General features: G+C 54.2%; 1 protein-coding gene across 2 annotated transcripts in view; it reads right to left on the reverse strand.

The window, feature by feature from the left end:
- The window catches only part of Slc4a8 (solute carrier family 4 member 8), a 64,570-nt gene extending 56,327 nt beyond the window's left edge, over positions 1 to 8,243 (reverse strand). Inside the window, exon 1 of one of the 2 annotated variants that reach the window (XM_055626857.1) lies at positions 8,075 to 8,243. In XM_055626857.1, the coding sequence (XP_055482832.1) occupies positions 8,075 to 8,119 (45 nt within the window). In that variant the 5' untranslated portion in view covers positions 8,120 to 8,243. The remainder of the gene's footprint in view (positions 1 to 8,074) is intronic. The other variant, XM_055626856.1, reaches the window with a different exon arrangement.
- Between the last annotated feature and the right edge of the window lie 14,257 nt (positions 8,244 to 22,500).

Genomic DNA, 22,500 nt, shown 5'->3' on the forward strand with positions numbered 1-22,500 from the left:
CCGTGTGCGCCCCCGTAAGCCGTGTGTGTGTCCCCCCGTAAGCGGGTGCGCCCCCGTAAGCCGTGTGTCCCCCCGTAAGCGGGTGCGCCCCCGTAAGCGGGTGCGCCCCCGTAAGCCGTGTGTCCCCTGTAAGCCGTGTGCGCCCCCGTAAGCCGTGTGCACCCCCGTAAGCCATGTGTCCCCCTGTAAGTTCCATGAGGGGCACTGTTTCCTACCCACCTCGGTACCCAGTGCCCAGGACAATGTCCAGCACTTGACAAGTAACTTCCAATAAATAACACTAGTTTCTGGACTCTTTGATACATTAACATAAGAGTCTCTTGAAGCCATGTGTAACTTTATGTAGAGATAATTATTGTTAGCTTTCAATCTAGTTTTTAATATCCAGAATCACTTATAATAGTCGGTACCATCTCAACAGACAACTGGCATAGCACAGAACACAGTGGGACTGAGGACAGGGAGTAAGGGAGACCGAAACCGCAGAGTTCTCAGACTATAAAATCAAGGGGGGCTGGAGGTGTACCCACCAGAGACGACCGCTCAGACATAAACAAGCACAAAGTCTTTATTAGCTGGCGGCGTCTATCCTGGGTGTTCAGGATCCCACTGTAGCCCTGAGTCTTTCTCAGGATGAGCTTTTAAGCACAAAAACCATGTTCTGGGTTGACAAACTTCAGTCAACAAGAAGAGTCAGCCAGAAGCAGAGCCACAGAAGCCAAAAAGCAAGGTTAGTACGTTTAGAGACTTTCCCGGAACTGTGGGCTGTGGTGGATTAGGCCTTTGTTCTGGTTGTGGCTGGTGGTGCTGTCAATGTGCTAGTTTCACAGCCTGGATGGTACTTCCATCATGGCGTCAGCCATGCTAAGGTCTGGGGCCCTGTTACAGGAGGGAGGAAAGGGAAGCAGTAACTGATGTAACTACTTTATAACCTCAAAATATTTCTTTAAATATATAATTTGAGAGGCCCTGACTTTGAGAGAGGGGTTGGAGGGAGAACAGAAAGGGAGATATGATGTAATTATATTATAATTTCAAAAAGTAAGAAACTTTAATTAAAGAAAATGAGTGAAGCCGGGCACGGTGACACACATCTTTAACACCAACTCTCAGGACACAGAGACAGGTGGATCTCTGCGTTCAAGATCACCCTGGTTTTCATATTAAGTTCCAGGCCAGGCATGACTACACAGTGAGATCTGTCTCAAAAAAAAAAAAAAAGAATGAGTCAGATCTGAATGGTAAATCAAAGTCTTGCTTCCAGTAAAAAACAAATGAAAAGACAGGAACAGGGCTGAGTCTTACATAATGGTCCTGACTCCTAGACACAGCCAAGAAGCTGCAGAGGAGGATAGCCGTAGGAGGCCGCACAGAGGCCCCGCTGTCCAGCTCTGGTCTCGCCCAGATGAACCCATCACCCTTCTCGTAAGAGCGTCCAAAGTTTACCTGAAACATCTTTCATCCCCCACTTCACCTTGTTTATCCATGCTTTCGGGGTCTCGCTGTGCTGCCCTCCCATCCCACCCCAACCATCGCTCCTGCTCAGAACAAAACATCAACAGTTTCCTGAGCACAAATGCACTTTCGAAAATCAACAAACAGAGAGATGCACCCGGGCTCCCTAGGCAAGCAGGGTACACCTCAGCCCTTCCTCCTGGACTAGGAAGCGATTTCAGTGGAGCCCTGACTTACGCTACAGGTCTCACCTTACGCAACCGTCAGCGCGGTCCTAAAGCAAGGCGAACTAAGTTCTCACAGAAGCTGAGAGGGACAGGAGGCTCAAGTTTTGTTAGTATGTATCAATAGTATAAAGCAAAGACCTAGTCATTTTTGAGAGCTCCAGAAAGCTGATCATGGATTCGTGCCCATGGTGAGAACAGCTTGAGATTCATGCAGCCTTCCCAAGCCGCCACTGCACCAGAACCTCACAGAGCCAAGTGACCTTTAGCTCTGCAGCCCTCTTCCACCTGCCTCGCCACCCAGCACAGCCCCTGCGCTCCGGCCCCTTGGAAGCCTTGTCACTGTGTCTGGCCCAGATTTCTGTGTCTCCCGAAGTATGTCTAACTTTGGCCTAGAACAAATGAGGCCGAAGATGAGATCATTTTGGTGGCCTTCTGGCTACTTTAGAGCTGTGCAGTTCTCAAGCATGAGCTCTGCAGATGACAACTCTGTGCTTGTGGCTTGAGAGGCCGACATGCCAGAGTGCCTAAAGTACCCAACAGCAGGGGAGAGGGCTGCTCCACAGGCCTCTCCACTCTCCAGCAGCCTGATGGGAAACGGGACTCCACAGTAGCTCTGTGGTTCTTTCCGTGAACCCCACTTAAAGTCACCCTTGGAGAATAATGGCTCTGTACAGATACACACCTAAGCTGCAGCGGTGGGAGAGTCTGGCTTTGCCCAGCAAGACAGAACCAAGAGCATGTGATCTAAAGCTGATCATGTGATCAACTGACCTTCCAACAAGACTGCTGAAAATCCCCAATACTCAGAGAGGCACAGGCAGGCGGATCAACGTGAGTTCAAGGCCAGCCTGGCCTGCACAGTGAATTCCAGGCAAGACTGGCTGCATAGTGAGATCCTTTTATTTTGGGAGAAAGAAAGGAAGGAAAGAATGAAGGGAGGAAAGGAGGGAGGGAGAGAGGGAGGGAGGGAGGGAGGGAGGGAGGGAGGGAGGGAGGGAGAGGCTGGAATGATGGTTGGAGCACTTGCTCTTGCCACGGCCTGGGTTCTGTTCCCAGCACCCAACGGTGGCTCATAACCATGTGTAACCCCAGCTCCAGGGAATTCAATGCCTTCTTCTGGCCTCTGTGGTAGCTGTACATATGTGGGCACCTACAGACATTCAGGGAAAACACTCACCCACACAGATATTTTCCAAAACATCATCCATAGAAGAGCAAGGCAGAAAAGCAGAGGAAGGGAAAGACCTGACGGAAGAACTGGGGCCTGAAATCTGTGATATCTGGCTCTGGGGCAGAACGAAGAGAGGGAGAAAACTCTGAGCCAAAGAGCGCACACAGGTCTTAGTCCACCTAGACGGGAGGCAACAAGGACGTTCTGTCCTGGGCCGCCCAGGAAGCGCCACAACGCTGGCGACAGTTAGGCTCACAGCACAGGCTGTGTGTGGCAGCCTCACGGCAGCAGCAGAGGGCTAATGTGGTGATCTGACTCCCTGGCTACCAAAGGCTGAGAGAACTTGTTCCTACCTTGTGGGAAATGACCATTATCTAAGGCGTGCGTGTGTGCGGCTGTAACCTAGCAGCCACAGGTCTAGAACCAAGCAGGCGCTTTCCTTTGTGCCACTGTGGGCGCTGGCTGCTCGGCCAAGGCAAACAGCACTAAGATGATTATCGACAGCTTTGAAGGAAGCAAATGTGCAGCCTCAACTGGCCCGTGTTTTATGCCTGAGGCACTGTTTAGAGAGTCAGCCCACAGCCCTCTCACAGAGCTCCCCAGCAAAGCCAGGAAGAGGACGCCCGTGTGTGTGTGTGTGTGTGTGTGTGTGTGTGTGTGCGCGCGCGCGCGCGTGCACATGCTGGGGGAGGACGAAGGGATGAGGACTGTGTGCAATGAGGGGCAAGCTCCCGCCTAGGACTGGCAGTTTGTTCAGTGGTGTTGAGCGAACCCTTGTCACCTGCTCACCACAAACAGACCGTGACCCGGGGCAGCCGGTGGGATCCGCTCGTTCATTTGTTCAGCAAACACGCACTGCACTCCGCGTGTCAAAGCCACAGGACACGGGGAACCAACGGCAGGAACCCCTGTCCTGGGCGCCTGTTTCAGGTCCGTAAGAGACGGGTGTGGCGCTCTTCCACCCGCTGGTCTCCTCGGCTGTCACCCTCACACGAGGGGCTGATCCTGTCTCTTTGCTTGTTTGTGCTTTGAAGGAAGTAACCTCCCGCAGCCCAGGCTGGCCTTGAACTCTTTATGTAGCTGAGATTAATTGTGAACTCTGTTTTTTTACATTTATTTATGTGCATGACTGTTTTGCTTGCTTCTGTGTGTGTGTGCACCACATGGGTGGCTGGTTTCAGAAGCGGGCATCAAAGCCCCGGAAACTGGAGCTTTGGATGATTGTGAGCCACCACATGGGTGCTGGGACTTGAACTAGGGTCCTCTGCAAGAGCAGCTGGTGTCTTAATTGCTGCTCCACCTTCTGTTAGGTGTTACAGCATGGTGTGTGCGTACCGTGTGTGTGTGTGTGTGTGTGTGTGTGAGCATGTGATTGCCGTGGCACCCCTGTGGAGGTGACCCCACAAGCCTATGGAGTCTGTTCTTTCCTCCCACTGTCATATGGTCTCCACAATTCAAACTCAAATGGTCAGACTTGTACAGAATTGCTCCGTCCATTGGTCCATCCCCCCCACCCCTTGACCTTGAACTATAAATTCTCAGGCTTCTACCTCCAAAGGGCTGGGATCGTGGTCATTTGCTCCCTTGCGCAGTTTGGGTTTGGAATTTCTGCAAAGTATCCCAGGGCTGGTGGACGTAAAAGCCAGGCTTCCCTGCATCCCTCCCACTGTCTGCACGATCCCTGGGCGTCCCATCCACGCCCAGCACGACCTCACTCCGATCCTAAGGTGTGCAAGCTCCGGGCTTCTGCTCCGGCACAGAGTGGGGCTCTCCCTGCGGCTGTCTGCTCCCCCCCTTTTAAGAGCTCAACAGCTCCTAAAGTTCCAGAGACACCTCCAGAGAGTTGGCAAAGTGGCCTCTGCGGGCCTTGTTAGCTCAGCCTGCATCGTGCCTGCAGCTTCCCTGTAGCCGGCTGCAGTCTGGGGCGTTCTTTGTCGGCTTCCCTGGGCACTGGCAGGCACTGGCTCAGGCAGGGCCAGGCGCTCTGGATGGCAAGGCTACAGCTGCGGTGCTCGGCGGTCGAGGGGCGGCAGCTTTCGGGGAGAGGCAGCCCTGCGCCTTTCCTGAGTCACCTCCCTGCGCTTCAGGTTCTCCACTTGAGCAACAACTCTCATCACTCTCAGAGCACAGAGAGAGAGCGCCGGGCTCCGGGCTGGAAGCAGCTCAGTGACAGCGCGCTTGCCTGGTCCCTGTGAGCTCCAGGTCAGCCCTCGGCACTGTAACTGAAGAGGAAAGGTAAACGTGCAGGAGAGGAGACTGGACAGCTGTGTGTGAGCCACCACACAGCCTCGGGCTGCTCCGGGCAATCCCGCCCAGTAGACGAGCCCCTGAGGGAGGGGACGTTTGCCTCGGACCCCCAAGTCACTCGCTGCCTCCATAGTCAAGCACTGAGTGGACCCCAGGGCCGCCTGCTTCCTCCCCACCTCCTGAAGCTGCTCCCTCAAAGGCTGACAGGACGTGAGAACAAGCGCACTAAGAAGAAACACAGAGCGAATCCGACGAGGACTGTGACTGTGGCGGAGGTCAGGGGAAGCCATTCAGCGGGAGACACAGCGAGTCACACGCAGCGAGAGTGTGCTAGAAAGGGGACACGTTCCCGAGCTGTGAAGGACCTTGCCATACCAAAGAACACAAAGCCAGCTGAGGTCGGGTGCGTGGGGAAGACAGGCAAGCGTGGCCAGGTCACACTCGGTGAGCCACAGCGGAGTCTGGACTTCCGAACGGCGCAAGAAGCCGCTGGCAGGTTCCAGGGCAGGGCGGCCGTGGTGTGGCCTGCCTCTCCAAGCCCTGTGGCTGCAGGAGGCCGGGCGCCCACCCGCCCCGGAGACAGCCTAGATGGACCACACGCAGCTGTGGCATCTGGAAGCCCTCCATGTCCACCAAGGCATGTCATCTGCTCGCTCTGCCAAGCCCAGCTCCCCACTGCCTAGCCGCCTCCTCAAGACCCCCGTCCCCTGCCCCCCTCGGCCCTGTGCCTGGTGCCTGACGCTCCCACTGTTCGCTCTTCTCTCTGTCCACTCCATCACCCGGGGTGAAGAGCGAAGAGCGTACTGCCTGTGCAGAGACACGGGAGTCGATCCCACAGGCCGTCAGCAACCTAAGCGCCACTCTGTACTCCATGCAGCCCGAATGCACTCTGCAGGCCGGAGACAGGGCCTCCCCACACCCCGCCACACACACCGCCCCACACCCCCAACCTGACCAAGGCCTTGTCCCCTGCCTCTCTGACCCTCTGCCTCACTCTGCCTCCCTGCGTTGCACACCCAGAGCATGCCCCCATTGCCCCGTGGCTCTGCTCCACCGTCCTTTCATCTGCCTCGGGACGCCTGAACATCCTGTTCTCTGTTTCCAAGTTCTTCGGCCTCCCCCTTCCCTCGGCTGATATCCGTCTTCAGACCTTTGCCCAAATTCTCTCCCTTAGAAAACTCTCCCACGGTCTGAGTCATGTATGCTCTCACGGGACCGAGACACACCAAACGCCCGAGTTTGTAATAACGCATTCCCTTGGTGCAGATTTTTGAGACAGGGTCTCATTGTGTAGTCTGTGCTGATCTCAAACAACAATCCCCCTGCCTCGGGCTGCTAGGACTCGGGCTCCAGCACTCTGTGTGCTCAAGTTGGGAAGCCAGGAAGGCTTGTCACTCAGCATGAAGACCCAGACTCCCAGCACCCACAACATGGCTGTGCTTGTGTGTAACCTCAGCAGTGGGGGCGGGGGGTGGGGTGGGAGGGGCGAGGAGAGACAGGCTGAGCCCCAGGGCTCACCAGCTGGCTGAAATGGCAAGTGCCAGGTTCAGTGTGAGAATGTGTTTCAGTAAGTAAGGTATCAAACAAGAGATCAAACTCTGGCCACCACATGAGCACGCGCGCACACACACACACACACACACACACACACAGATGCACACACATGCACACGAGCACACACACACACACAATTCTTACTTTAGGCTGGGGTATGGCTCAGTGGCAGAGTGTTTGCCTAGCAAGTAGGAGGCAATCCATGTCCAGAACCACCAAAGGCAAAACAAACAAACAAACAAGCAAACAAGCAAACAAGCAAAGCCAACCTTCCCCCTTTCCCGCCAGCCGGGAGGGGCAGTGGTCACGGCCTATTTTTGCTCACTCTCTCCCAAAGAGAAGTTGACTACAGAGCATAGCCTGTCAGGAGATCAGATGCGGAAAGGTTTTTCCAACTCTTAGATCTATTTTTGTGACTGCCAGGCAAAGGCTATTGCCAGGGAGAGGGCGGGGAGTGCCGCGGCCCCTCACAGCACGCAGGAAGTTCTCCATCCCTCCTCCCGGACCCACCCACTCCTGATGTCAACTCGGCTTTGCTTCCGAGACCTCCGCCCCCCCCCCCCCCCCCCCCCCCCCCCCCCCCCCGCAACAGTACTTGTCTGTCTCGCTTCCCTTCCCTCCTTCAACCCCTCCTTCCAGGGCAGTAACCACACCTGATCGGGTTTCACAGGAAAGCGGGAGCGAGAATTCAAAAGGCTACTGCACACTCAACTGTTCAGAGTCCTTACAACAGCCTTGCGGCGTGAACCGTACAAATGTCACTGTTTCCATCTCAGTAGAGGGGAAGCCGAGGTTCGAAGGGGCGAGTGGCTTGCCTAAGGCCACGCAGCCTGGGAGAAGCGGACTGAGGCTTGAACCTACAACTCGTGCTGTGCTTCCCGACATCAGCCGCTCCTGCGTTTCTGGCATCAGCTACTGCGGGCTGGCGGCGTCGCTCTTGACCCCTCGGCGCCTGGCGGGTCCACCCATGCGCCTCCCCACCCAGGACCCTCAGCCGCCGGGCAGCAGGGCGGGATGCACAAAGCCGGGCTGTCCCCAGCCTCCGGTCTTTGCAAGGTTCCCTCCGAGCCTCTAAGGGACCGGAATGAAAAACCACAAAGACCCCGCGCGAGGTCCGCGGTACCTCCTCGCCCACCCACGGCGGAACCAGGCGAGGCCAGACGCCCGCCGACGGGGCCCCGCGGACAGAGGTCACTGCTCCGGGGCACCCGGGCAGCAGGCGACGCCAGGGATGCTGCAGCGCCCGCGGCGCCGGGCTCGGCCCAAGGTCACCCTCCTGGGCCGCCGGGAGCGGCCCCCGCCGCCCCACGCGGGCCTCCCCTGCCCTCGGGGACGCGCCTGGAGCCCGGCTCGAGCCGGCGCCGGGCGGTGGGCAGAGGACCGCGGCCGAGCCGGGCAGGGCGCGGGAGGCGGGGCCCACCTGGTAGCTGAGGACGCCGTCCGGCTCGTTGTTCCCGGCGGGCATGGCCGGGCGGAGCCGGGGCTCGCCGGGGGGTTCCAGGGTGAGCTGCAGCCGTCCGCGCTCTCGGGGCCTGTGGGAGCCGACCGCACGCGCGACGACCCCTGCCCCGGACCAGCGACCGGTCAACCCTCAACCGGCGCCACCTCCGTGGCCATCGGCCCGCGAGGCGCCCGCACCAGCCAATCGGCGCGCCGCGCGAGCAGCCAATCGGCGCGCGGAGCACGGGAGGACGCCGGCCGGCGGTACCCCGGCCTACCGGGAGGGCGGGAGGGGGCGCCCGCGAGCCGGCCCCTCCCGGCCGGTCGCCTTGGAAACCGCCTCCCTCCCCTCGGGGGGCCTCCGGCTCCCGGTCCTTCCCGGGCTCGGTGGGGAGCGCGCATCCTGCCCCTTCGGCAGCACCTGGCCGCTGGCGGGGCGTCGGCTCGGCCGCCTCTGCCTCTGGTCCTCGGATCGGGGTTAGACAGGAGGAAAATCTCCCTCAGAAACAAAGATGGCTGGAGGACGCAGCGGGGAGGAGGGAGGGCCTCCCGGAGTCCCCTTTTAGCCCCGGTGGCCGGCGCAGCCCCTCGCGGGCTTCGGTCTCCCCGCGGCCAAGGCCGACGGCGGACGGTGGGCTTGGAGCCGAGGGCGACTTCAGCTTGTCCGAAAGAGTGCCGTGAGGCAGGCTGCCGCGGAGCAGCCGCCGAGGCTGGAGAGTGGCGAGTAATGCTTTGGATTTGATCTGCGTTAGAAGGAAGCGCAGGAGCCAGTCCCCCGAAGCGGAAGGGGAGGAAGGGGCCTTTTGTCTCACACCGCCAGAGAGGGGAGGTGAGCCCACACTTGGGGTGGGGCGCGGGTGTCATTGCAACCATTCCCAGGCTCGGCCAAAACTGCAGAACCGACCGCCACCCGGTGCGAGTCAGAGTTCAACCCTTGCGGTAGTGCGGACTAGTCCTTAGCGCTCCGGAGGCTGAAGCAGGATGGCCGCGAGCTCAAGGTCAAGGCCTGCTTGGGTTTCATGCTGAGACCCAGTCTCAAAGAAAAATAAAAATCAATCTCTGCACATCGTCCTTTGCACCTGTCACCAGAACCGGCAGCCAGACTGGGCCTCGGCCTTCCTGGAGAGGAGCGGGCGAGATTCCTGGGGCTGGAGAGAGCTCTCACTGTGTGAGTCTGCGTTCAGCTCCCAGCACCGAGGACCAGCTGGGGCTCCCAGTGCTGGGGGCGCAGGGACAGGAGGGACAGGCGCTTGCCAGCCAGCCGGCCTCTGAGAGAGGCTGACGCTGGAGACAAGGCTGTGCAGGTAAGAGAAGTCCCTGCTCTCCAGAGGGCCTGGCTGGGTTCCCAGGGCCTACGTGGAGGCTCACATCCATCCAGATTGCCGGTCCCAGCGGATCCGTCCGTCTCTTCTGGCCTCCTCCGGCGCAAGAAAGAATGTGCTACCCAGGCCTACACGCAGGCGAGAGGGTGATTAATGCACATTAGGAAACACGTGAAGAGCTATCGAGGAAGACGCCACAGCCAACCTCTGGCCTCCACTGTGCAGTCATGTATGACAGGAATGTGTCACACACACACACACACACACACACACCTTTATTTGTGATCCTCTGTAAAAAGACCCCTGCGTTTCTCCTCTCACAAGCAGTGGTTCTGTTTTGTTTTCTCCTTACATCCTCATGGGATGCTGGGCATCTCAATCTCCACATAAACATATCGAGGGCTGCACAGTGGCTCAGCAGGTGGGGGTGTCTGTCATCAAGCCTTATTGTCTGAGTTTGATCCCTAGGACCTGCGTGAGAGAAAAAGAAAGCCAGCACTTTCGAGGTGACCTCAGGCTGCCAGGTGCAGAGCATGGCATGTGTGTGCATGCACGCTTGTCACTGAGCCGAGGTGAAGACGGCCAGCACCTCCAGCCTGGGGCAGAGACTTAACGGGTGGCATTGCACACGGAGCTGCCACAACCGGGCCAACATGAAAATAGTACTGAAAGGAGCTGTGGAAGTAAACGCTGCAGTTATAAAAAGCTCTTGTCAAACTGTGGAGAGCCGGCTGGTGAGCTCAGACTTCCCTGTGTAATAGAATGAGGCTCTTACGGGTTCTACGGGTCCCTCCAGGCGCCAGGACCTAGTGGTCCAAATGTGTCGTCAATGGCAGTGGCCATGGCATGGCTGTTATTTCTGTTTCGCTAATGAGAACACTGAGTCACAGAGAAACTCAGCAATGTCAGGCAGTCGCTAAGTGGGGACTCAATCATTCGATAATCAAAATGTCTTTACCGAGGCCTCTGTGTGCACACGTGTGTGCCGGGTGCTGGGGAAGCAGCAATGAGAACAGGAATCAAGTGAGCCACCACGGTCGTTGACTGGCCAGACTGGCCCTGGCGGTGCCTTAATCCAAGAGAAGCCACAGCCGGTGGCCCAAAGGACAGTGTGCCTGAAAGCCCCAGAAGATGGTCTCAGCCTGGGCTAGAGAGGGTGTGGCAAGCGGCTTCCAGCCGGCCTGGTGGCTCTGGTTTCCCTTCAGGTGAGGCTCAGCCTCTGGGCCTTGACTTCAGGGTTGAGAGCCCCATCTCCTGGCCGGTTGTGAGAATTACGAAAGAAACAGAGCAGAGCCCAGGCTCTAGGCTCCCCTCCTGGGGCTCAGCCTCCCCTCCTGGGGCTCGGCCTCCCCTCCTGGGGCTCAGTCTCCCCTCCTGGGGCTCGGGCTCCCCTCCTGGGACTCCCCTCCCCTCCTGGGGCTCAGCCTCTCCTCCTGGGGCTCAGCCTCCCCCCCTGGGGCTCAGTCTCCCCTCCTGGGGCTTGGGCTCCCCTCCTGGGACTCCCCTCCCCTCCTGGGGCTCAGCCTCCCCTCCTGGGGCTCAGCCTCCCCCCCTGGGGCTCAGCCTCCCCTCCCGGGGCTCCTTTGGACTTTCCTTCTCAAGCCAGGCTGGCTTGCGTGGCTTTCAGCTCACCTGCTCCCTATTCTGCTGTACAAAGTGCAAACGAGTGGCTGAGCCCGGCCAGCACAGGGTCCTGGAGAAGCGACAAAAGCCCCCGGTCCTGGGGAGCCTGCCCAGGCTCTTGTGAGACAAGGACCTCCTGCTCTTCCTACTGCTTTCCCTTGGCCTGGGAGGGGAACAGAGTGGACTCAGAAGCACATGCAGAGGCAGAAGCAGGGTGGCGCAGAGGGCCTCACCGGAGCCCTGCCACACTCTGTGACTGGGTCCTGTCACGGTTTCACAGATGAAAAGTCGAAGTGTAGACGTGTCAGCCACTCAGGTCACCCTGCCAGACCACAAGTGTATGGATGGAGATGCTGGGGAGTGACCCGAGAGGCCATGTGCCTGCACGCCCCCCACACACACACACACAGCGTGCCCCACCCCTGTGTCGTTCTTCCTGTCTTTGTTGGTGTTTCTCGCTCTTCAGGAGAGAGGTGTGGATCTTAAAACTCCTGCACCCGTGATGATCTTTTAACTCTCCAGGCACACAAACAGGGTGCAGGAATCTGCACAGTGTAAACAGACAGAGCTGCAGGTGCTCACGCACTGAGAGGCACGCCCGTCGCTGTGCAAGCACGCCGGGTACACCACACAAATGGAGCCCGCTTACACAGATGGCTACGTCACCCTGCGTTCAAAAGGACCACCGTTGTTCATGTGTTCTATCCTCAACCAGCAAGTCTTCATGTACCAGTGTGAGTGTGGGGCTGTGCATGTGTGCGTGAGAGGCTGAGTGTAAATGCCTGTGCACGCACGGGTGAGTGTGTGAAAGTGTATGTATTTGTGTGCGTGAGTATATTGTCTGGAAGACATTAGCATTCTTTTATTAAGAAGCAAAATGTCAAAAGCAAGAAACAAAACGTCTGGGAAGATGTCCCATGATCGCCACCAACTTTGCGTTCATCAAAAGCGCGCTTTTCCGCTCACGTCGCTTTTCCGCTCCTGTGCGTGTGTCCACCCAGGGCCGCCTCTCGGGCCCTCAGAGGAGGCCTACACCAGATTTTCTTATTTGTGCTTGTTTGCTTGCTTGTTTGTTTTCCCTTTTGTCCAATCTGAGGATCAAACTCAGGGACGCTGTGCACTCGAGGTGGGCTCGCCCCAGTGAGCGACGCCCCGCCCTTGCTGTGTGTCTTACATTTTGGCTCCTGGTATCCCTCTTAATGACACGTCTACGCCCAAGAAGGGTCCAGGAGAAGACGTCATCAGGGCTTGTTCGTGTGCATGGGCTGGGAGCCCTGCCCGTGGAAGGGGGAGGGGCTTCCGTGTCACGAGGGAAGGCCAGGCAGGTGCATGATTTGCCTTCAGCCTTTGCCAAGTCACAGTCAAAAGAATGCGATTTCTGAATTCACAGCCAGCGTGCTGCAGCCTGGAACACACGCACCACAGGAAAGAAAATGAAATACCACAGAGTTAAAAAGAAAAGAAAGGCCCTGCCAGCAGCTCTGCCTGCAGGTCACACTCCTCACCACCAACCAGCATCTTCCCGAGAGCTTCCCTGTGCCTGGCTCATTTACAGGCAGCTCTGAGAGGAAGCACAAGGCAAAGATCTGCCCCCTCCCTCTTCACAACCCTGAAGACATCACACAGAGCAGAGGACGGGAAAGGAGAGCACAGAACAAAACAGAAAATTGTCACAAGCAAGTGAAGGCTTGGAGAAGGGGCTGTGGGACTCCGGGACCCATAGGAAACCATTCGGGCATTTGTGGGAAGCAAGTGTTCACAAACCGACTGCCAAAGCTCTTGATACCAAATCTGAGGCCTTCTGTGTAAGGCTGACTGCTCTTGTCTTAGTCGTTTCTAACCAAGCTCAAAATGTTTGTTTAAGGTAGTTTCGCCCTGTATCTTACCTTCTTGGGACAAGAGCTGAGCTTGTTCCACTCAAGAGGCTCTAGGCTCAATTGTAGCTCACAGCCTGGCCTTAAGGTGGCAGCAAACCCAGCCCTTCAGTACAGCTTGGAAAGAGAGAGAGAGACAGAGAGAAAGAAAGAGACAGAGACAGTGCCAGAAAGGCAGACAGAAGCAGAAGGAGAAAGAGGACGAGCTTGGTGAACTTTTTAAAGCCAGCATTTTCTCACTTGTCTTGGATGTACATGGTGGTTGAGTAGGCCTCCCTGGATCAGTTAAGTGGCTGATTAGGAACTGAAGATGCTCAGTGATGGGGGGAGAGCTCAGAGCACCGTGACACTCAGGGTACTGTTGTCAGCCTGAAACTAGAGCTAGAGCCCTCTGACAGAAGGCTTCCTCCACACCAAACTGGCCTGTGGGCAAGCCTGAGAGGCCTCACCCTGACTGGTTATTGATGTAGAGGCTTAGCCCACTGCGGGCGGTGCCAGCCTTGGGTAGGTGGGCCTGGCCAGCATAAGAAAGCAGGCCTCCCTCCACCATCTCTGCTTCGGGTTCCTGCCTCTAGGCTCCTGCTCTAACTCCTGAGGTGCCTTTGATCCCAGCGCTCAGGAGGCAGAGGTGGGCAGATCTCTGTGAGTTCAAGGACAGCCAGGGCTACACAGAGAGACCCGTCTCTGAAAGCAAACAACAACAAAACACAAATATTATATATTAAAAGTAACTACCAGTGCTTTTCACTTGAATGCGCGGTTTCCTACAAACATAACTCCGGTTGGCCTGAATAGTGAGAACGACAGCCCTTGAGAGGGCCACCACCCCATCACAAAGCAAAAGCCTGGGCAGGTTCCTCCTGTCAGATGAGAAAGCATGTCTCTTCTGCTGCTTCTCTCTTCTCAGACCTTGGACTTGCTGGGCAAGCACGCTGCCACTGAGCTACACCACCAGCCCCATATTCCCACTCTGAACAGTCTGTCAGTGGCACTCGAGAGTTAACTGAACAAACTGTCACAACATTCTGAAAACAACTGTCCCTGCTGCTTCTCCCTGGAAGCTTGAGGTCTGTCTTAGGCACAAACCCAGTCCAGGACACGCTTCCTTCAAACACCACAATCCCTGGGGCGGTTTATTTTCCAGCTCATAAGAAAGAAAAGAGACTGGTCAGACATCTGAGCTGGAGCAAAGGGGACACAGAGAGTGACTCTGTTTCCCTCGTGCATCTTTTCTACCTATGACCCTTTGCCAACCAGAAACGGCCAGACTCCTTTTATAGAAGGTAGATTTCTCTGAACTCTTCTGCAGCTCAACAGAAAACAGGAGCAAGTGTTCGCCAGATCCACCAGAAACCACAAAGGAAGAGAAAGTGCAACTCGGGCCTTGGGTGCTGCAGCCCCAGCAGCAGAACACTTACTTGCCTGCGTGAGCAAGGCTGCCGTTTGACTGTTAGTGCTTCGGGTGGGAGCTTCTAGTCTTCAAACACAGCCAGAGTCAGACAGGGAGGGTCCTGTCTCAGCCCTTGAGAGGCTGAGGCCGATGGGGACGTCCAGGCCTGGCCAGGCTTCGTAGGCTTCGCTAAAACAAACAAACAAACAAGCGAAGCAGGCCTGGGCTGTTTGCAGGAGGTGGAAAGGCTGGAGTGAGCCCATCACACTTACGTTATAGCCCGTGAGCCATTCTCTCCAGAACTCTGAGCAGTTGAGCCGCTTTCTGCCTAACCATTTCTTTCCACATTGTCCCAGAAGGGAAGCCACCAAGCACTCCCAGGACACCGGTCCCGGCAGACTCACACTGGCCGAAGCTGGTAGCTTCTTCCCAGGATCAAGTGGCCTCATTAAAACAGCCACTGATTCCAAATACCCTTCTCAGAGGGGCCAAAGACAAAGTACACTCATTCTCAAAGGTGTGGCAGCCCAAGCCTTCAATCCCAGCACTGCAGAGGCCAGCCAGGGCTGCAAAGTAAGACCCTGTCTAAAAGTGGCAATAAAACCACCTCTTCACTTACACTTTTCTTGAAATGCCCTTGGAGACACACTCAGACAGGTTTCCATAGTGATTCTTTTTTCCCCCTATTTTTGACTTTTCAAGACAGGGTTTCTCCGTGTAGCCCTGGCTGCCCTGGAACTCACAGACCTGCCTGCCTCTGCCCCCAACTGCTGAAATTAATGATGTGTCCCCCCACAACTGGGCTCCGTAGTGATTCTCAATCCCATCAAATTGATAAAGTCAGCCATCACAGGAACCTCTGTACCTGGCCCCTACCATTAACTCAATCCAGTCTTGCTTCATGGTCTCCACGGTCCTTGAAAAGGTGTTAACCTTGGGCCCGGGATACAGTTCAGTTAGACAGTGCTTGCCTAGGATGAGGAAACAAGTTCGTTTCTCAGAACCACAAAAAATGAAGGGCATGTAGCAATCTTTAGAACTACGGGCATGGTGTGCAATGTGAGGTTATTGTGAAATTCAAATGCTGATTCCTGTACCCCAACGTCTGGCTGCAATCCTCTTTCTGTGAATCCCATCTTAATGTGTGTAAACACTGCTCTCCTGGGCAGGGAAGAGAATAGGGATGGACTTCCTGCCAGCCAGAGGAGGAGGAGTTAGAGGAGGAGAAAGTAGGAAATTGAGCCACAGTAGAGGTGCAAGAGAAATCAGGAGAAGCTGGAGCAGAAAAGCTACAAAGCGCAAGCGTCTCTGGGATGTATGCTCTTGGCATACATTTTCAAAAACTCTCATTTATGTTTCTTTTCTTTTTCTTCTCCTTACTCCACCCCAGCCCCTTCCAACACCCAAACACCAGGTAAAGGAGAGTAAGGGTTAGTGGGAGGGGGCAGTGCTCCTTTCAGGAGATCTCCAACTTCTTGTCTTATAACAGCAACCAGGAGCAGCCTTGTTCGTTCTCCCTTCTACCTGGTATTGGGGTATTGAAAGGAAGTTAGGGTTAGGGTTGGGGTGGAGTAGGAAGAAAAAGATAAAAGAAACATAAATGAAAGAGTTTTTTAAAGTATGCCAACAAATGGCCCCCTACCTGGGGCTCCAGCCCACTATCTGAGCTGCCAGGCCCAGACGCTGGGCTTAAAATCATGAGAAATGCCATACAGGAGATGGAAGGAAGCGAATACTCCGTTTCAAGACACGCGCATGAGGTTTACTGTGTCTGCTGCCACTAGTTTTAATCCCACTTTACTCCCAGAGGGGATTCTCTGGTTTTGTTTCATTGCAGAGCTGGCAACGTAACTAGAAAATTTTCTGGTAGAGGTTGAAATGTTTGGAAAGCAAAAAGCATCATTGGTAAAGAGAGAATACCGGGTAACTAAGCCGGAATTCTCCACAATGGCCGCCCAGCTCTGCTCCGCACACTTTCAATGTTAGGTCCCACAGCCTCTGGGCAGGCTGGGGAGCCCGAGGAGCAGAAGGCTGTACAGGCAAAAAGGTTAAAGGCAAGAAGCCTGTTTCAAGAAATCAGGTTAATCTTGAGCAAACTGAGCTGCCAGAGGAGCAGCCTCAGGTTAAGAGAGCAACAGATATTAGCTTTCCCAGGAGCTGCCAAAAGTTTCAGATATCAAACTGAAGAGCTTAAAATGACCAGTACATTAACTCTGAGATACGGTAGGTTCTGCCAGAGAAGCAAATGAGCCATTTCTGGCAGCACTGGGTTCTCGGCAAGAACATCTGGGTAACTTCTGGCCATTAGGAACATAGCTAGAGGCACAACAGCAAAAAGCATGAGTCAGTCCAGACAAGAGTAACAGTCATCAGGTTATAAAAGAAATTATTGATCTAAAAGGGTTTGATTCCTTGTTGTCTCCTTTTAAGAAAGCAAAAAGTTTTGTTTATATTAAAAGAAAGGAACAGTAAACATATTAAACAGAAAGGGGGAAATGCTGTGGATATAAACGTGTTTGTTTTGGCCCCAGGTGTGGGATGTGGGCTGATTCGGATGGTCACAGCAGCAAACTATTTGCCTCATGTGGGTTCTGAGAGGGGCTCTTTGCCAGCTGCAGACAGTTTAAATCTGAGGACTCTGGAGAGAGAATAAATGCCAGGGCCCAGAGAGAGTGATTAGAGAAAGAACAAGGCTGCTCCTGCTTCCCCCTTGCTGCTCCTGGTTGCTGTTGTGAGACAAGAAGTTGGAGATCTCTTGAAATGAGGACTGGACTGGCTCCAAGGAACCCGATGACCCTGACCAGCAGGAAGCAGCTAAGAGAACTAAGCCCCTTCTCCCACTAACCCTTTCTTTCTCCTACCTGGTGTTGGGATGTTGGAAGGGATTGGGGTGGAGTAGGGAGAAAAAGATAAAAGAAATGTAAATAAAAGAGTTTTTAAAAAGTATGCCAACAGTACGCTGGGAGGAGACCAGATTAGCTGAGAGGGTTAAGAATAGAGTAACAACTGCTCAGTTATTGTGTTGTGCAGCTTATTATTAAACAAACATAAGAATCTCAATTATTTGTGTGATAGATGGGTTAAGAGAAACTAGGAGAAATAAACAGTTTTATAAAAATAGCATTAACAATGCTACTAAACTGTTAAAATGTTCTAATGGTTTGGGGGCTGGGTTTTCTTGTTTTCTCTTTATTTTTGTTTTTATCATTTGAGTCAAGGACTGTGTAACGTAGTGACCTCAAACCTTTTTTCTGTCAGTATTTTATGTGTATGTGTGCCTGTATGTCTGTGTACCAGATGTGTGCAATGTCTGAGGAGACCAGAAAAGGGGGTCCAAATCGTGTGTGTTTGCACTTATGAGCATACACGTGTGAACTTATGTGCTCAAGTGTGTGAAGACCAGTGATTGGCATTGGGTGTCTTCTCTATCAAAAAAGCTTGCTCTTTTGAGACAGGGTCTCTCAGTGAACATGGAGCTTGCCTGGGCACGACTAGCTGGCTCTGGAGCCCTCGTGATCTCCTCAGCACTGGAACCGCAGGCCCTCCCCGCCGTGTCAGCGTCTCCGTGGTGCTGAGGATCGGGGCTCGCCTCGGCCTCGCGCGGCGGCGTTTTACCCACGGCCGGTTCCTCAGAACCTCTTGACATCACCTCATTTATTTATAGCCTCTTTTCTCATTGGGCAGAATTCCCAGAGCGAGGAATGCAAATGCTGTGCGGCTCCGGGTCCATCTGTGCTGCCGCCTTCCTCGCCGTGTCCTGCTTGGCTTGCTGTTGTCAACTTGATGCAAGCTGGAGTTATATGTGCCGAGGAACCGCAAGTAAGAAAAGGCCTCCCCCCCAAAATTGGCCTGTAGGGCATTTCCTTGACAGGGATGGATGGGGGCGGGGCCCGGCTCTCGGTGGGCGGGGCCGGCTAGCGGTGGGCGGGGCCCAGGTGATGGGTTGCCTAAGAAAGCCAGCTGAGCAAGCCATAGAGTTATTCAGTAAGAGAACAAGTCAGCGGGAGTGTTTTTTCCACGGCCGCCGCTTCAGTTCCTGCCTCCGGGTTTCCGCCCTGCTTCCCTCCGTGGCGGGCTGTAAGGTTAAATAAAGGCTTTCCTCCCCACATTTCTTCTGATCACGGTGCCCATCGCAAAGCGCCCTGCTTCCTGCTTTACAGATAGGTAGGGAATGTGCTGTAACTGCCTACGCCGTGTCTGCTGGGTTTGCCTGTGTGTCTCCAGGGAGACAAGCAGTCCAATTGGTTTAATGCCGCATGATCCACCCCACTCAGGCCACGTTTGCCATCTTAATCTAATTTCTCAGATAGTGTGACATGGCTCTTTTTTCTGGGCAGGTCCTCTCTACACCCGTTATCTGGCAATTGACCCTCTGATTGGTAAGGGCTGGGATTTTTCACATCATTTTTCTACAGATGGGTACTATTTACCCATGCATCGTGGATTAAAAACATTAAGAATGGATTGGGGGGGTTGTGGAGGGTGGGCTTTGTTTGTTTTATTGTTTGTGGTCGGTTTTGGCTTCTAGCTTTAGGACAATTTTTACTAGAGTTTAATAGAAAAGCACCAGGGCAGAAAAGCTGTAGATCCCAGCAGCTGTGGAAAGGGGGAGGAAGAGGGATGGAGCCATCCTGTTTGCAAGCAGCCACACAGCAGAAGTACAACAGGGAAGAAGTTGGGTTCCAGAGAAAGAGTGGAAACGCCCAAACTACCAGAGAAACGTAATTAAGCTCTGGCCAGCGTCCAAGAGAGAGAGACAGAATAAAGAAAAAAAAAAAGAAAGAAAAGAAAAAGGGGAAAGTTACAGGCATGCCCATAAATACCCACAAAGCAGGTTATGTTAGGACTCCAGTGTGTATCAGAGAGACCCCACAGGGTCTCGGGAAGTACGAGCGAGGTTCCACAGAACATGCCCAGCACTGAGCCTGCGCTCCCCATGCCCAGACAGCCCTGCAGCACCCCGAGGTACAGCCCACAAGGTGGTTTTGGTCCTGTGTTCCTAGATAAACACCAGAGAAGCCAGGAAAGCTTTTCTCCTCGACAGAAGGGAGCTGCACCTGTCTTGCAGCCAGAAGGGCGTGGGCGGAGTTTATAGCCTGGTGACCTTTTGCTATCTGTAGAGCCAGGCCTGGCCAGAATCCCTCAGACTTAGCTGAGCCAATTCTAATGGAAGAATCCTATGTGCTTCGAAAAAGAGCCTGCGATTATGCTCATTCCAGACCTTTGACCTTATCCTGAGTGTTGTCACGGGCCCTTTGCAAAGGAATTTTGATGTTGTTGTGCCTTAAGCTTTGCTGAGATAATTATCAGAAGGAAATTTTTGGTTGGAAGGGCCTGCTGTTTGAGGCTGCCGTCCTCCCAGTCCAGATAGCCATTCTGAGTGGGAAGGGGCGGGACGCCCTCTCCCCAGCAGGGCCTCCTGCTCTCTCCCTGACTTCATCTGGAGAGTGTCTCCAGACACAGATGCCCCTGGCCACATCTGACCTATGTTCCCTGCTAGCTCTCCCCTCCCCACACTTATACCATAATTAGGTACTGTGTTCCCGTTCATGGGATAGGAGCATGCTGTGTATTGCAAATCAAGATCCTGAAGTGCCTAGTTCCAACCAATTATGCACACCTATCCTTGGAGCCCCACCCACTCCCCAAGGGATATTTAGCCGCTGTTCTCTGGAATTACAGTTGAACTAGCTCCCTGCAGCGGTTCCCGGAGCGTCTGATCTCATCACGCTCTTCCAAGCTCTGTACCTCATGTCCTGCCCCTCCTGCCTTCGTGGTCTTGTGGGAAACAGCCCCCCAGGCAGGAGGGGAACCATCCTTTTTCCCAAAGTTATGCTGTGCTTAAATATGTGAAAAATAAGCCAGGCCAGGTGACAAATGCCTGTAATTCCAGCACTCTGGGAGGAGAGGCAGGCGGATCCCTGTGAGTTCTAGGCCAGCCTGCTCTACAAAGTGAGTCCGGGACAGGACAGGCAAGGCTACAGAGAAACCCTGTCTTGAAACACCAAAAACAAAGCAAAACAAACAAGGTGTCAAAAATAACTGCTCGGGGGGCAAATTCCCAGCCTAGTGAGAGACCCTGTCTCAAAAACCAGTGTGGACAATTCCTTCTTCATGACACCTGGGATGGTCCTTTGACCCCCACACAAATTCACCCTTCCATACACATGGGCACAAGTGTGCACGCGTTTGTAAACACATACAGGAGCTGGCAAATGGTATTGCATGAAATTGAAAACGTCTACACTGCTAAGGAAATCAAGTGAAGCATACAGGAGGAGAAAACTCTGCCAACTACACATCAGAGAGGGTGTTATATCTAAAATATATAAAGAGGTCAACTAAGCACCAACAAACCAAACAATACAGTTAAAATGCGGTAACGTAATAGATGGAGAGTTCAGTGAGAAGTGATCAAATGTCACCGGCATCGGGGAAGTAAAAATCAAAAACTGCATTGAGGATCTGTCTTACCCTGGTTAGAAATGGGAGTCAAGAAAACAAGGGCTGGGAAGATGGCCAAGCAGTCAAGAACACCGGCTCTTCCAGAGGACCCCGGTTCAGTTCCCAGCACCCACATGGTGGCTCACAACCATCTCTGGCTCCCATTTCAGAGGACCTAGTGCCCTCTTCTGGCTTCCATGGGCACTAGGCACACATGTAGACATACATGCAGACAAATACTTACACAACGATTTAGAAGGAAAGAAAACCACGAACGACTAGGATGGTTCCGTGGCCACCAAGTCTGACGACCTGAATTAGTCCTCCGGGCCACATTGTGTGCCCCTGCACACACTGGCATGCAGGGCTTGTGTGCGTGTGGGCGCACACACATGCACGCACACATACACATATGCCGAGTGTGACTTTTAAAAAAGCAAAAACAAATGCCAGGGAGGATGCCAAGAAACAAAATCCTGCTTTGCTGCTGGAATGCAAATCAGTATGGAGATTTCTCAAAAATAAATAAAAACTAAAAATAAACATGACCTGCCTGCACTACTCCTTGTGTTTATCCAAAGGCCTCTGAGCCACATGTCAGAGATACTTGCATTTATTTAACAGCGATCCATTTATTGCAGTGCTGTTCACGCTCACTAACCCAGTTGTCCCTCAATAGGAAAATAAGAGACACATCTGTTACACACACTCATACATCCAACACAGTGGAATTTGTCCGGTCCTAAAGAACAAAGCTGTCGTTTGCATGAAAACTGATGCAACTGAAGATTACCATCTTCAGCGAGATGAGCTAGATTCAAGTGTGTTCTCTATTCACGACTCATAGATTCAACAAATACATAGACCATCTATGTGTCTATGGCGTGACATGTCTAGGGCCGTGAAGGGGACTATGGGGTGAAGGGCAGGACAGCGTGGGTCACTGGCGTGAAAATGTCTTGTGAAGCCTGTAGCATGTAACCATGGTGCATGTGCGCCAACAGGGAATTTTTACAACCAGAGAATGAAGGAGTCAAAGGACAGAGAGACAATGAGGCAGAACAAGAAGCAGCATAAGAGCAGTGGACTTGAGGTACAGAAGGCTCCAGGATGCCAGCGATGCCTCCTGGGTCCCCCACTCCTCAGTGTCTCGCTTCCTCGGGGATGGAGCTAGCTTGTCTGCCTCCCCTTCCTGGTGTAACTGTAAAGACGTCCACTCCAGCCTCCCTGGCTAGTCTTTCCACCAGTGGTGATGGGGGGAAGAAGAGCCAGTCTCCTGCCACTTCTCTCAGAACATGTCCCAAGGAAGCCTACGCAGCCTGGCTCTGGCAATGTGCCCACCCTGAGCCAGTGGCCATGGCCAGAAGATCACAGACCCACTGCTGCTGATCTGAGCTTCGTATGAACCAACGAGTAAAGGCAGGGGAAGAAAAAAGCCAGGCTGGCCCTGTTCCCACACTCAGCCAAGCTCCCCAGGCTGTTAGTCAGAAGCCAGCCTGCAGAGACCAGCCTGGTGGTGGTGGTGCACACCGTTAGTCCCAGCGCTCAGGAGGCAGAGGCAGGATCTCTGTGAGTTCCAGGCCAGCCTGGTCTACAGAGCGAGTCCAGGACAGCCAGGGCTACACAGAGAAACGCTGTCTCAAATAAGCAAATAAATTCCACGGACCAGCAATTCTCTGTCCAGCAGGCAGCCCCAAGGCCCAGCCAACCCTCCCTGCAGCTCCTCAGGTCACCCCTGTGTCTTCCCCTGCCA

Source organism: Psammomys obesus, unplaced genomic scaffold (genome assembly GCF_907164565.1).
Source record: "Psammomys obesus unplaced genomic scaffold, mPsaObe1.curated_primary_1811, whole genome shotgun sequence".
Lineage (NCBI taxonomy): Eukaryota > Metazoa > Chordata > Mammalia > Rodentia > Muridae > Psammomys > Psammomys obesus.